The 16094-nt window shown below is 41.0% G+C and overlaps 1 protein-coding gene across 1 annotated transcript in view; it reads right to left on the bottom strand.

The window, feature by feature from the left end:
• UTRN (utrophin) overlaps nucleotides 1-6845 on the bottom strand; it is a 583870-nt gene extending 577025 nt beyond the window's left edge. The window contains exon 1 of the mRNA XM_063443106.1: nucleotides 6737-6845. Within this exon, the coding sequence (XP_063299176.1) occupies nucleotides 6737-6833 (97 nt within the window). The 5' untranslated portion in view covers nucleotides 6834-6845. The remainder of the gene's footprint in view (nucleotides 1-6736) is intronic.
• Nucleotides 6846-16094: the final 9249 nt, after the last annotated feature.

The raw sequence follows: 16094 nt of genomic DNA, 5'->3' as shown, positions 1-16094 counted from the left end.
AAATGTACAGATTCACTGAAAATATTATATTATAATATAAATATATAAAATAATCTGAAATTTGCTTCTGAATGTCTCTGTCCCTCATTTATATCCCTCTGTCCCTCTTTTGTAGGAGTGCCATATTGTTGTTATGTCTGCGTGTATAACAGAACTCCACAGCAATAATACTCACAGTAACGTGTCTTTAACCCCTTAAGGACCGGAACGGTTTTTGCGATGTTCTACATTTGCGACCAGGCCTCTTTTTACACTTTTGTAGTGTTTGTGTTTAGCTGTAATTTTCCGCTCTCTCATTTTCTGTTCCCATACAAATTATATATTTGTTTTTTTCAGGACAAAAATGGCTTTCTTTACATACCATTATTTATATCATTTCAGTTAATTTAATTTAAAAAAATAAAAAAATATGAAGAATAATTGAAAAAAAATACATGTTTTTTTACTTTTACTTGAAAAATATTTTACTCATCTACAAAAGCTACTGAAAAAAACTGCTAAATAAATTAAAATTTTGGCTTGAGTTTAAAAATACCCAGTGTTTACATGCTTTTTTGCAAGTTATAGGGCTATAAGTACAAGTAGGATATTGCGGTTTCAAAACATACATTTTTAAATTGTATCAATAGTGACATTGTAACACTATTATCTAAATCTATAAATCACACCCCACATGTACATATTTTTTAAAAGTAGACAACCCAGGGTATTCAATATGGGGTATGTCCAGTCTTTTTTAGTAGCCACTTAGTTACAAACACTGGCCAAAGTTAGTTGTTATGTCTGAGTGTATAACAGAGCTCCACAGCAATAATACTCACAGTAACGTGTCTTTAAACTAAAATAAATGTGTTTTGAAATTGGTCTGCGTAAATAAGGTACATTGTTCTTGTTCTAAATTACATTTTAGTTGCATAAATTTTTATTAGTAAATCTCCAAGATTCTCAGAACAGACCAGACCCTCCCCAAACTCCTAAAATTAAAGCATCCATCTTTGAATAAAGAATTGCGTATCTTGCAGCATATCAAATATACAAACAGCCGGGGCGGTCTAACCGCTCGGTCTAACCGTATTTATGTATGTGGCTATTAGGCTTTCTTACATCATTACCTATATCATATTATTATATTTTGGTGGCATTTTGGGGAAACAACATTCACAAATATACCAATAGGTTGTTTATAACATAAGCAAAGTAGAATTTTCATATTTTTAAAAAAAGAATTATCTTATAAATGGCGAACATTGCATTTCTGATTCGCAAACCATTGCGAGATACAGACTACCTCTTAATCTGAAACTTTGTATGCCTTTACTATTTCAGAGAAGTATTGTTAAGTTTAAAAACCATTCTTAAGCATCATTGAACCGCAATCTTCTATACTCATGTGCTGGATATATATTCCATGTTTCAAATAATATGTTATTTGAGAAAAAAAAAGAAAAGAGCTTGGCAGTGAAGTGGTTAATAAGACAGGCATCAATGTACCTGTTTCATTCCAAGATCCTTAGTGACAAGAACATTTCCAATTAAACTAAAGTGGACACAATTATGCCTTTCTAACATGTTGCTGTTGCTTTTGTTAATTACACATAAAAGCAGATCGATTATAAGTTGTGTCTTTTGAAGTGAACTTTGGTGAGTACGCTTCTTATCTTAATAACACCATGCAGTCTGTGTGGGAAAAAAAGCATCTTAATGCATTTAAACGGGACAGATGAAGGGATTTTATAGTTATTAAATGGTATCTTGCATCACACAGAAAGAAAGGAACATACATTTTGTAGAAAAGAATAAGAAAGAAATAAAAAAATGAAGACAACACTGATGATCTGTTAACTCTTTATGGAACAACCAAAAAGTGGTATTACACCAGCTATAAAGATAGCTCTGAACCTGTAACACACAAAACTACCCATCACAATTATCAGAATATTTCCTCATACAACTCAAGTGTATGTCTATATAAGGAATCCTCCTAAATCCTTGTGTTCTGCTTCCCTATCCTAGTTAACCTCTTTTCTGCAGGCTTAGAAAGTTCGGTGTGCATGTTAAAATCACAGTGATCTACAGCTTTAAAACTTGAATCATGTTTTTTAAATGACAGTCAAGTCTCGAATTTTATTTTTTGTAAATAAAAGTATTTGGTTTTGACCTAAATTCGTTATTCACTTATACTAAAGGCTATTAAAAGGGCTATAGTAACATTAAAAAAAATCCCTGGCGGTCTGACTTGCAGTGGAGGTGTATGATTGCATCAGCCGCATTAACTGCATGGGCAACTAATCTAATGTTAATGGGAATAATTATAATAAATGATGCGTTTTATTTTAGGACACATGTTTGGTTGTCTACAAGTTTGGAGTTTATAAACTGCAATGACAAGCAATGGAGCGAATCGATCTTTATCACATCCCAGCTTTTACAACATGCTCTCAAAAAAAGCATGGTCATACTCACTGCTGGCTTCAATACGTATGTGTTGTAATGTGTTGTGAGATTTACTCTTAGAGATCTCAGCAGAATTTATCTCCTCTTCATCAAGAAATGAAAATAACTGTTACAATAAATTTATTATCAACCTTACTTGAATTAGAGCCTTTACTCCAGCTCTGCAGTTTACCTGAGATTTAGCAAACTGGCTGTCATTTTACTCCGCAGTTTACTGCATAAACATTGAGTACATGGACATATGTCACAAATATTGTCAGTCCTACAGATTAGTACAGGGTATTAATTACTACAGTATTCATTTGGTGGTTGGGGTATGTGGGGATCTGCTGTTTTTCCACTTTCCACTTTTTTTTTTACCTTACATTCGCAAGTCTATTGTCAATGTTCTACAATTGCCAGCTTAAAGGAACACTATAGGGTCAGAAACACAAACATGTATTCCTGACCCTATACTGTTAAAACCACCATTTGACCTGCCTCATGTCTACTGACATCATCAGGAGTGGTGGTCTGAGCCAATCCCAATGCTTTCCCATAGGAATGGCGGAGACTGACAAAGAGGCAGAGCAGGGGCAGAGCCAGCATGATTCAAACACAGCCCTGGCCAATCAGCATCTCCTCATAGAGATGATTTGAATCAATGCATCTCTATGAGGAAAGTTCAGTGTCTGCATGCAGAGGGTGGAGACACTGAATGGCAGTACTGCACAGTGTGCAGCACTGCCCCAGGAAGCACCCCTTAGCAGCCATCTGAGGAGTGGCCAGTGGAGGTATCCCTAGGCTGTAATGTAAACACTGCATTTCCTCTGGAATAACAGTGTTTACAGCAAAAAGCCTGAATGGAATGATTATACTCACCAGAACAAATGCAATAAGCTGTAGATGCTCTGGTGACTACAGTGTCCCTTTAATAAATACACACTGATCTAGGTCTTTGGATTTAAACACGGATACCAATAACGGCCTCGATTTCAAGTGATTATAAGCTTCAATATAACATTAGCTATTAGAGTGGTTTTGGTGTATAGATCATGCCCCGCAGTTGTCAATTCCCTGTCTTTGAGTGTCACATTTAATTATTTTAGATAAGCTTTTTCAAATGATCACAATCTATTAGGCCTCACCTCACACTCCCAGAACCAACAATACTGAAGCTCTGCAGTTTACATCCTGCAGTAACTCCCACAACTCCCAGGCCTCAAATCACACTCCCAGAACCAACAATACTGAAGCTCTGCATTTTACATCCTGCAGTAACTCCCACAACTCCCAGGCCTCCCCTCACACTCCCAGAACCAACAATACTGAAGCGCTGCATTTTAAATCCTGCAGTATCTCCCACAACTTCCAGGCCTCACCTCACACTCCCAGAACCAACAATACTGAAGCTCTGCATTTTAAATCCTGCAGTAACTCCCACAACTCCCAGGCCTCACCTCACACTCCCAGAACCAACAATACTGAAGCTCTGAATTTTACATCCTGCTGTAACTCCCACAACTCCCAGGCCTCACCTCACACTCCCAGAACCAACAATACTGAAGCGCTGCATTTTTCATCCTGCAGTAGCTCCCACAACTCCCAGGCCTCACCTCACACTCCCAGAACCAACATTACTAAAGCTCTGCATTTTACATCCTGCAGTAACTCCCAGGTACTGACTGAAGCTTGGAAAATACTCCACCTCATTTATTCCTGCATTGCTACCATATTATCATGTGTTACTACAGAATTGCTACCATTTACACCTGTAGTTTGCCACAGTAATTTTCTGTGCATGCAGTTTTTATTATTGTCATTTAATGTTTCTGACCAATATTTTATGCACACAGTTACTAATATTTTGGGTGTTATAATTTGGTTGCTAAACTTTTCAATTGTATACAACACATGGCTACTGTACCCTTTCCCCCCTCCCACACACTTTTACCTATGCTCTTCCTGGTTGTAAATACCTTTAAATAACTGTTCCATCTCTATCTCTGTTCTTAAGGCCTCACTTCACACATTTCCAGAACCATCAATACTCAATCTCTGCATTTTTCCTCAGCACTACCCACGGTCCCCCTAAATATATAGCATGCTCCTCTAGCTGTTTGAGATTCTCACTAAATTACCTCTTAATTCCCTTTATATTTTACCAACAGCTGCAGCTCTCTGTGAACTTCTATTAGCCATCACTTCCAAATTTCCCCTGCTATCTCTTGTCTCAAATCCCCATTGTATCCTTTAGATTGTAAGCTCACGGACTATCTAGCTAAGCACTTTGTATGAAAGAACTTCAATGGCCAGTTATCAGCTTACTGGCATGGCCCTCTCTACCTTTTGTATTTGTCTGTGTATATTGTATGTCCTCCACTAATTGTACAGCGCTGCAGAATCTGTTGGCGCTCTATAAATACCAGTAATAAATAAATAATTAAAAATGTGAAAAAACGTAAAAGATTATTTATCTACAGAAGTCACAACTAAAGTCTATCGGGATTTTTGTAGACAGATCATTTGATAAGTAACAGATATGTTTATTTGGTAAACTTATCCAAAAAATTAAATCACGGCCAGTTTTCCTGAGTTATACAGTTTATGGATGCGTGTTTCAAATCTACTCTGATTCATCATAGTTCGAACATTACAGTTGGTGTGTCTCTGAAGGCAGGTCTAATAGGAAAGCCTTTCTGGAAAATATTTGAGTGAAGAATTAATCGGCTATTATATGGTATTACCATATGCTAGCACAACTGACAAATAATGATTAATGAAACACTATGGGATTAGACAACATGTATTCCTAACATTATAGTTTACTACGCACTGTTTAGGTGTTTGCCTCTCCCTCCACCCCTGAACCAGGATGAAGTAAAAAGTTAAGCTTTACTTACCATTTTTTCTTTGCTGCGCTAGTCTATAGGTGGCCGCCATGCCTCCTTGAGATCATAAATCAAATGCTTTTCCATCGGAAGGCATTAGTAGGCTAGTATGAATGCCCTACAACCACCACACTGCGTTAATCAGCATCTCCTGATAGAGATGTACTGGTTAAACCAAATCTATTGGTAGCATTCAGCATGTCCATTCAGAGCGTGGAGAACCTAAACATAGGCCCTGCAAACCGGTCCAGGAATGCGGTGGAGGTGGTGGAGGTAAAATACAGTAACACACAGTAAAACACAGTAACATCATACACAGCCAGAACAAACTACATGCGGCCAGCACATACACATTACAGAGAGCCAACACACACACACACACTATACATAGCCAGCAAATGCCACACACATTAAAACACAGCCAGCACACATTGTTAGGGTCAGATGAAGAGACTATAGGCAGCAGAGAGTGACAAAATCATGCTCAGTGTTCTAGACAATGGCCCCACATCTTTCTTATTTGACTTACTTTGTCAAGACAAGTCAATTGTTATGACCGACAGACAAGATTGCAGGCCAACAGCCCAAGCACAAAGCCCAGATAGTGCTGCTGTCCGATCCCTGCCTGCAACTTTACACCAGCAGTACTGTCTCTCAAACATCCCAACACACCCCCTGCATGTCAAATGAAAAACGGACCATAACCGATGAAGACATTTATACTGAACTTCGGGGGGTCCTAAAATATACAGAGATTTCAGTGTTAAAATCTGGAAACAGAGGAGTTTGTACGGAAGACTACTATGAAATAGATATATATAAGTGAACACACAGATACCACTAGAAGCCCCTGGAACACACCATCATCTGTGCCCCTGTTTACATTCCTACAGCTGTCACACACCATTCCCGAACTGTTTATCATTTCTTTTAATCGGTTTTAGTTCAATGCATTCAACAACATAGTGATAAATGCACTGTAGATAATAACTAAGCTATCTTTCAATGATCTCCAGGTACAGATACTTTTCATTTACTGATTCTTCAATCAGGAAAACAAGAATAACATACTGAGAAGTCACTGTAATACAGTAAAAGTTCCTCAATTGTTCTATAATGTTTACTTATCACCTTGCCAATGGAACTGCGATTCTCTGAATCTGAGCTGGTCAATATGTAAACCTATCTGCTGTGAATTTCTGCCCTCAGTATTCTATAGCACCCTTTAGGATAGCAGGGCATCTAGGGAGCTGTAATTCTACAAGAGGTGGTAGATTATGTTTTGGCCACCCTTGCTCCGGGTGTAGAAATGAATGTGGGTATGCTAATTTAAAAAGAAGGAAATTCATCAAAAAGCTTTCTTTTAGGATAACTATGAAAATGAAGTGTTTCAGATATAAAGGGTATTTTACCTTGTCTGACAGAGCGAGCTTTGAAGTTGAAATCTGTCCTGAGAGAGACGGCAGAATATTTCCATTTTTTATGTTCAGAGAGTCCTTTAACATTCATGCTTTGCTCTGAACTGTAAAAGCAGCATTAGAGGAAACGGATACACACACTGAGCAGAAAGTAACTGTATTGTGGGCGAGGCGTGTACTGCATGTATTTCCTATGTTACATACCTAAACTGCTGAGAAATCAGGCAGTCTCTGGAGGGTCAAAAAGACAAAACAAAAGCAGCCCATTTTGTGTGGGAACCAAGTAATCTTTCCTACTTGTACAGAGAGAGAGATGAATCTGAATGGAAAAAAACAAACCTATTTCAGAAATGAGACCGGCAGAGCTTGCCAAAGAAAATCTTAGGCATTTTACCATATCCACAATCCATTATTAATTATACTTAAGAAACTAAATTTTGTTCAGTTTAAGTTCAATAAAGCTAAGCACTTGAAAAATGTTTCCGGTTTGGCTATTTTGGCCTTACATATGAAACTCACTTTGAATTCCTGACAATTCTCGCTTTAGTTAAATAGGATGGAAGACAACACACGTCAAGAACTAGTAAAAACCAGAGTCTCCCACTAGTCAAGGGGCAAGGCCCGCCTTCACCCATGTTACAGGACCTGCGAGCCCTACCTAAAATGTTTGCAGACAGATGTTGGGTGACTTGCACGTCACCACTGTTATCTTTCATTTATGTGTACCTTATTTCCAGGAAATACCCTGAACAGTTTTATCAGCGGACCTGCGTGTCCACAGTTAACATTGCATATATAACTTGAATAATGGAATAAACAAAAATTTACCAAAAAAAAAAAACCAGAGTCTCCATATTAAATCAGTCCAACAGAAATTGAATGTGTAAATTAAATTGGGGGCAAAATACAGTAACATCACACACATCACACACAGCCAGAACAAACTACAGAGAGCCAACACATACACACACTATACATAGCCAGCATATGCCACACACATTAAAGGAACACCATAGGGTCAGGAACACAAACATGTATTCCTGACACTATAGTGCTAAAACCACCATCAAGTCCCCTTACCCATTTCCCTTGCCACTCTAAATATAGTAAAACCTTACCTTTATTCCAGTCTGCTGCTGCTGGCTCTGTTCCTGATCTGCCTCCTTGGCTGACCTTATCAAAAATAGTGATCTCAGCAAATCACATTGCTTTTCCATTGAAAAGCATTGGATTGGCTGACCTTGTCAAGGAGGCAGGTCGGGGCAGAGCCAGCACAAGTCAAACACAGCCCTGGCCAATCAGCATCTCCGCATAGAGATGCATTGAATCAATGCATCTCTGTGAGGAAAGTTCAGTGTGCAGCACTGCCCCATAAAGCAGCTCTAGTAGCCATCTGAGGAGTGGCCAATGGAGGTATCCCTAGGCTGAAATGTAAACATTGCATTTCTCTGAAAAGACAGTGTTTACAGCAAAAAGCCTGATGGGAATAATTATACTCACCAGAACAAATACAATAAGATATAGTTGTTCAGGTGACCTTAGTGTATCTTTAAATTACACTGGAAGAGAACTGAGAATACTGCTTTGAAGATATACTATCCCATTAGTCTGGCTGCTTGTGGGCTGGAATTTTCTAACATTAAGTTGTGGGTTTATTAACTAGAATAAATTGCCATTATACGGACAGCATGGTAACATAGTCTGACAAGGTCTATACACTTGCTGGCAATGTGGATGGTACAAAGTATCCATGAACTGGCATGCCCAAGAAAGTGACATCAAGTCATGTTGAACATATCCTTATTGGTAAATCAGACTTGAAGCCCAGGAATCAAACCCCACACTGCTCTCATACTGCCAGCATAGAGTAGAACTGACATGCTTTTAATGGTTTTGCTAAGAAATAGATTTAAAATCATGGACTGCTGGGTCAGAGTTTAAACTCTCATTCTTTGAGCATGATTATAAGCATGGGAACACCTAAAAGATAAATAAAAATAAGATAGGTCACAAACACATTTTAGGCATAAGTTTATGTATTCCTGTTGCAATCCACCTTTGCCAGAAGGCCAGAAGGCGGCTCTGCCAATTCATTAGAATGCTCTCCATTTAGAAGGCCATCAAATTATCACAGATTTATTCACTAAAATTCAAGGTGAATTCAAAGTGACTTCAGTTTGGATACTCTGACCTGAAATGTGAAATTCTCTTTGAAGTCTCACTTTAGTGAATAGCCCTGGATATGTCCATGTTTTTGGTATGCACAGCATGGTGGGTAATGCAATCTCCTACACCTGGAGGTTGTCTATTCCTGAGGATTTCATTCATGAGACAGCTATCAGGGGCGTATTAGCCGCGAGGCAAACAAGGCATTTGCCTTGGGCGGCATTTTCCAGGGGGCGGCAAAAAAAGCCGCCCCCCAAATGCCCAAGGCAAATGTCTTGTTAGCCTTGCGGCTAACAGACATGCTGGGCTGCTGCTTGGCGGGCGGGCGGGCGGGCGGGCGGCGAGGGAGCACTTCCTTTGAGCTGTCTGCTCAGCTCCCTCGCGCGCCGCACAGTGAGGCTGGGAGCCGGAATATGACGTCATATTCCGGCTCCGCCTCCCAGCCTCACTGTGCGGCGCGAGGGAGCTGAGCAGACAGCTCAAAGGAAGTGCTCCCTCGCCGCCCGCCCAGCAGCGCCGCCCGACCGCCCAGCAGCCACTGGACCACCAGGGAAAAAAGAAGCCCCCCCCCCCCAGCATTCCCAAAGGTAAGGAGGCTGGGGGGGGGGTTAATGTTAAAAAAAAAGCCACTGGACCACCAGGGAAAAAAGAAGCCCCCCCCAGCATTCCCAAAGGTAAGGAGGCTGGGGGGGGGGGTTAAAGTTAAAAAAAAAAAAAAGCCACTGGACCACCAGGGAAAAAATAAGCCCCCCCCCCCCCCCCCCCAGCATTCCCAAAGGTAAGTAGGCTGGGGGGGGGGGGTTAAAGTTAAAAAAAAAAGCCACTGGACCACCAGGGAAAAAAGAAGCCCCCCCCCCAGCATTCCCAAAGGTAAGGAGGCTGGGGGGGGGGGTTAATGTTAAAAAAAAAAGCCACTGGACCACCAGGGAAAAAAGAAGCTCCTCCCAGCATTCCCAAAGGTAAGGAGGCTGGGGGGGGGGGGGGGGGGGGGGGGGGGGGGGGGTTAAAGTTTAAAAAAAAAAAAAAAGCCACTGGACCATCAGGGAAAAAAGAAGCCCTCCCCCCCCCCCCAGCATTCCCAAAGGTAAGGAGGCTGGGGGGGTTAAAGTAAAAAAAAAAAGCCACTGGACCACCAGGGAAAAAAGAAGCCCCCCCCCCCCCCCCCCAGCATTCCCAAAGGTAAGGAGGCTGGGGGGTTAAAGTAAAAAAAAAAAAAAAAAGTGTTAATGTGAGTGTCTGTTAGTGAGTGTGAGTGTGTGAGTGTCTGTTAGTGAGTGTGTGTGAGTGTGTGTGTGTCTGTTAGTGAGTGTGTGAGTGTCTGTTAGTGAGTGTGTGTGAGTGTGTGTGTGTCTGTTAGTGAGTGTGAGTGTGTGTGTGTCTGTTAGTGAGTGTGAGTGTGTGTGTCTGTTAGTGAGTGTGAGTGTGTGTGTCTGTTAGTGAGTGTGAGTGTGTGTGTCTGTTAGTGAGTGTGAGTGTGTGTGTCTGTTAGTGAGTGTGTGTGTGTCTGTTAGTGTGTGTGTGTGTGTGTCTGTTAGTGTGTGTGTATGTGTGTCTGTTAGTGAGTGTGTGTGTCTGTTAGTGTGTTTGCCTGTGAGTGTGTGTGTCTGTCTGACCGTGTGTGTTTGCCTGTGAGTGTGTGTATGTGAGTGTGTGTCTGTTAGTGAGTGTCTGTTAGTGAGTGTCTGTTAGTGAGTGTCTGTTAGTGAGTGTCTGTTAGTGAGTGTCTGTTAGTGAGTGTCTGTTAGTGAGAGTGAGTGTCTGTTAGTGAGTGTCTGTTACTGAGTGTCTGTTACTGAGTGTCTGTTACTGAGTGTGTGTTTCTGTTAGCGAGTGTGTGTTTCTGTTAGCTAGTGTATGCGTATCTGTCAGTGAATGTGTGTGTGTGTATTTAGAATGCGGGGCGGGGTAAAGGTTGGGTGGGGGTGGTGCGGGGGGGGGGGGGGCGCCTGAGTTTTGTTCTGCCTAGGGCAGCACAAAACCAGGATACACCACTGACAGCTATTCATCACTCCCTGAATATCTACCATAATCTGAATCCCTATTGGTTGAAAGGTCAAGGTCACTTACTGACCCACACTGTATTTAATCCATTTGACAGAAGGGGAAGACGACCTAACTCAAATAAGCATACATTCCCATGCAACGTAAGCTCAACATGGGCAGGGCCCTCACCATCTTCTGTTCCTGTATGTCCAGCGTGACTTCTCACAACTACTTGTTTCTAATTCCACATATTGTATGTACATTGCTGCAGAATATTTTTGGCCTTCATAAATAATAATGTTAACAATTATAACAATATGTAAAACTTTTTTTGGCTATATTTAGAATTTAGAAGCTGCAGAAATGCAAGCGAAGCACATCAAACTACATGGTGTGGTAAAACACCTCCACACTTTTTTGTCATTGCACAAAAAAAAAAAAGCTAAACATATTCAAATGGTATAAGAATGCCAAAAATAGGGGGGAAGGGACACAATACGTCTTGAACCAATATCTTTCCCAATGTAGCCCGCCCTTGAGACTGTGGTTCTACGCTCAATCTGTCCCAGGAAAAAGTTGTTTCATTCCTCTCACTGGGTCTTTTAATCTGTTTCCCTGGCCACTATCTCTGTCTGCCGCGTTCACCCTCCATTTGGTTCACTCTTGTGTTGACAGCAGTAATCACATTTTCTACATACCACTAGCTCTATTATTGCCCAACAGTCTCTGGCTGGCTGCCCAGGCCCCCTTATTATTCCACGTGTAGCCAAAGGAGAAATGTGGATCAACAGCCCGGTTAAAGCTGCAACAGAGGGAAAAACAGGGAATCATCCCGTACTTTAAAAGGCATGGGAAACTGTTTTTTAAAGGTATATTATTTGCTGTAAAAATGCATTTCTATTGAACACAAAAAGAAAATTATAAGCAAACAATAAAGTCACACTTCTTAAAATATTAGTATACAGATTAGGGGCCACGCAGTGGATTGCAGGAGTACAAATATTAGAATGTTTATATAAGGGTAGGTAGGAATGTCATTTAGCGTCATTATTAAAAGACCACTCCAAGCACCATAACCACTACAGGTCACTTCCTGTTAGCCCAGTCATACAGGGTCAGCTAATAGGCCAGGGCACTGGTTGAGCACTAAGTACTGGTTTAGCTCAGTGGCGGATCTTATGGCAACAGGGTAGGGGGTTGCAGGTACCCAGCATACCCCAGGTAAATTGTCAATCTGTTCTTAAATGGTTTTGCGACTTATGTTGTGAGGCTCTCCTCAGAATGTTTTAAAGAAACATTAAAAACATTAAAAACACTATAACTTCTACAACAGGCAGACTCTGTCTTTTAATACAAAACCAGTTCAGTTTATACATGGAGTTGCAGGGAATTGTCATATAATACTATCCAGATGGAGAATACTTTTGGTGAATAAGAATCAATGAATGTAAATATCTCTAGTTTGGAGCTGATCACCATTTTAATATGTATTTTGTCTGTAAGAAATAACAAAAAACAAACAAACAATGATTGTCAACTCCTACTTGTTTCAGGTAAACACTATGCACATTCTTTAAATCCATGTACAGCAGAAGTTTCAATACGTTAAATTTTTTTGGCACCAAAGTTAAAATAACAATGAACACGGAATAAGGATAAGATTTGTTTTGTTCCACCAAGCTTTTCAGTAAAATGCATGCAGGGCATGCGGCAGGGCCAGTGTGCGTTTGATGGGAATAGATAGACAGGACAATTTCCTATCAAAACATGACTTTTATTTCACCCTGTCCACTCATGCTGGTGTTGTCTGGCTCACATGCATGCTGATGCTGTCAATAGATGGCCTCAGTTTGACTAGCTGAGTTGAAAGGCGTGTGCTGATGACAAAATATACTTGAAGGAGTGGTCACTTTTTTTTCTCCTTAAAGGTCAGCTGAAAAGTCAGACTCTTGCAAATAGGCCAAGCCTTTAATAAAATTCCACTTAGCAAAAGAATGCAGAATTTGCTATATAAATAAAGTAATGTTCATAGCCAAAAAATACAATCTTACAATCTTGTAGCTCAACTGTATAATCTTGTACTGTGCCATTTAATTGTGTATGAGGAAGATATGAAAGGAAGCCCTACATTTGCCAAGTGACAATTGTTCAGATGTCACAAAATGCAACATGAAACAGTGAAAACTTTGACATCTAATAGCATATGATTTGACGAATGAGCAAAAAGACTTAAAGGACCACTCTAAGCACCCAGACCACTTCAGCTTAATGAAGTGGTCTGGGTGCCAGGTTCAGCTAGGGTTAACCCATTTTTTTTTTTATAAACATAGCAGTTTCAGAGAAACTGCTATGTTTATTAATGGGTTAAGCCTTCCTCCAAATCCTCTAGTGGTTGTCTCATTGACAGCCGCTAGATGCGCTTGCGTGCACATTCAGCTGACGGGGCGGAACGGAGGAGGATCGGAGGCAGAGATCTCCCCGCCCAGCCCTGGAAAAAGGTAAGTTTTACCCCTTTTCCCCTTTCCAGAGCCGGGCGGGAGGGGGTCCCTGAGGGTGGGGGCACCCTCAGGGCACTCTAGTGCCAGGAAAACAAGTATGTTTTCCTGGCACTAGTGTGGTCCTTTAATCAAATCAACCTCCTACTGAGTTAGCAACAAGTTGTGAATTTTTAATAAAGATAGAGCCACTGTTCATTAATGGATAGAATGACACTAATAATTCTCCACTGTGTTGCTAAAGAATGCAATGCATATATAGGGTTCAGGTAGTGTATTCACATAGTAAATGTTACATATTGTTTCAGTATGTTTATCCCATAGAGCTTTCCCAACTCTGCTGAGCTTATATTCTTCTGTATTATAAAACAGATACAATTTTGATCATTAATGGAAGTCGGAGAAACAAAGTATACTTTAACCCCTCACCAAATTCTGGCAGGTGCGTGGGTAAATATATAAATCAGCAAGGAACACAGCGCTGCACTGCTCCCTGCTCCCATTCCTGATGTGTGCTATCAGGTATAGTTAAAACTGGTAAGGATACCCCCTCCAAATATTAGGAGTGAGAGTGGTGCATGCCCTGCTGCTCCTAGTCCCCATCCTTTCAGCCATAGGGGGTACTTACATTTTAAAAAGGACAAGAGCTACAGGTGCTGGTTTATGGCTATGCACTCCCCCAGGTTTTACTAGACACCCATTCGTTACATGCCAACAAAGGTTGAGGGGCATAGCAGGTACTTACACCAGCAAATTTTAAAGTGACATTCCAGACCCCTAGAACACATGCAGTGGCGTACACACACTCCATGGGGCCCCGGTGCGAAACTGATCCGTGGGCCCCCTCTACCGTGAACCTCTCCCCCCTGACTGTGGGCCCCTCCCCCCGACACATACATATAGACACAAACACATACACACACCCCCGACAGACACATACATACATACACACATGCAGACACATACATACAGAGACACACACGCAGACACATACATACAGAGACACACACAGACACATACAGAGACACAGACACACACATACATACAGACACACATACATACACATACATACAGATACACACATACAGAAACAGACACACACACAGAGACACAGACACACAATCATACACACATACAGAAACACAGACACAAACATACATACATACAGATACACACACACACACACACACATACAGAGACAAAGACACAGACATACATACACACAGAGACACAGACACACACATACACACACACAGAGACACAGACATACATATGGATACACACACACAGAGACAGACATACAGATACACACACACACACATACACACAGATACAGACACAGACATACACACATACAGAGACACAGACATACAGAGACACAGACATACACACATACATACAGAGACACAAATACACAAAATGTTTCCTACCATGTGTGGGTCCAGTGGTGGCTCAGCCTGATGGGAGTCAGAGTTCCCACTCTGACTCCCTCCTCCTTTCTGTTTCCTCCCGCGCGGGCTCTCAGTATGCTGGGAGGAGTGACGTGCGGTCACTTCCTCCCAGCAGTGATGATTTCATCACAGGGGGCCCGGTCGCGCACTTAACGCGCCCAGCGCAGACCGGGCCCCCTTACAATCCATGTCCATCGGGTGGCCCTGACAGCATGGGCCACCCGATGGACCCCTTAACATGCGGCCCCGGCGGTTTGCCGCCGGGGCCGCAAAGCGTGGCAGCTGCTACCCGGTCGCGGGGGGCCGCAGCTGCGACCCCTGCGACCGCGGTACGTACGCCACTGAACACGCTTTATGTGTGAAGAGTGTGCCCTATTTGTTTTCATTTTGGAAAAAAAAATCAGATTTTAATAGAAATTGACACGTTTAGAAATTATTCTTGTTACACCCCCCCTGATTTTTCAACTCAGGAGGCAGCAATTGCTTAGAGCACCTGCCTTGCAAAGAATTCTCATTGAGCTGCATTGGGACATCTGTGATTGAACAGTCGCATAAAGGTAGAAGAGAAGGGCTTGCAAAGGCAGCAGACTAGAGATCTGTAGTTTTTGCAAACTTTTTTTTAAAGATATAATTCCACTGAAAAAATGCATTATTAAATGCATGCACATTTTCATTTGGGGTATTTCTAGTAAACAATGATTTTATTTATGTTGTATTTGGGCAGTGGATTGTCCCTTTAAATAATATAATACACAATACCTAAGCATAGAGGATAGTGGAGGGAGCCTACATAATTGTAAAAGTAAAATAAACTATTCTGAGCTCTAACCTTATTGTAAAAAAAGAACAAAGGAATTGCATAGTCCAATTTAGTCTATGAAGCCATTTTTTTTATTTTGTTTTATCATTCTATAATTGATTATTTCATTCGTCTTCCAGATGCACAAGTCTAATGAGCAATTTCAGGCCCTTTACTCTCCTTGCATGAGAGGGTGGGGGGAAGGGGGCGGGATAGAGAAGCTAGTAGATTCTGGCTCTCATTTAATAAAAATGATATCTTGTGCTAGGATTTTTTTTTTCTTTAATTTGTGCTCACTGACATCTTGTACAGCCTTTGCTTTTATTGATTTATTTATTTAATCATGAGTTAGTTTATCTACTTCAAAAGATAATTAACTGAAATCCCTGAATCTACCACAAAGTTAAATTATTTGGGTACATATTTGTGAAACGTAACTGAATATGCAAACAAACTGC

The sequence above is a fragment of the Pelobates fuscus genome, chromosome 2 (genome assembly GCF_036172605.1).
Source record: "Pelobates fuscus isolate aPelFus1 chromosome 2, aPelFus1.pri, whole genome shotgun sequence".
In the NCBI taxonomy this organism is placed as follows: Eukaryota; Metazoa; Chordata; class Amphibia; order Anura; family Pelobatidae; genus Pelobates; species Pelobates fuscus.
Note: the sequence above shows the minus strand (reverse complement) of the source record. Positions and strands in the feature narration are given on the sequence as shown.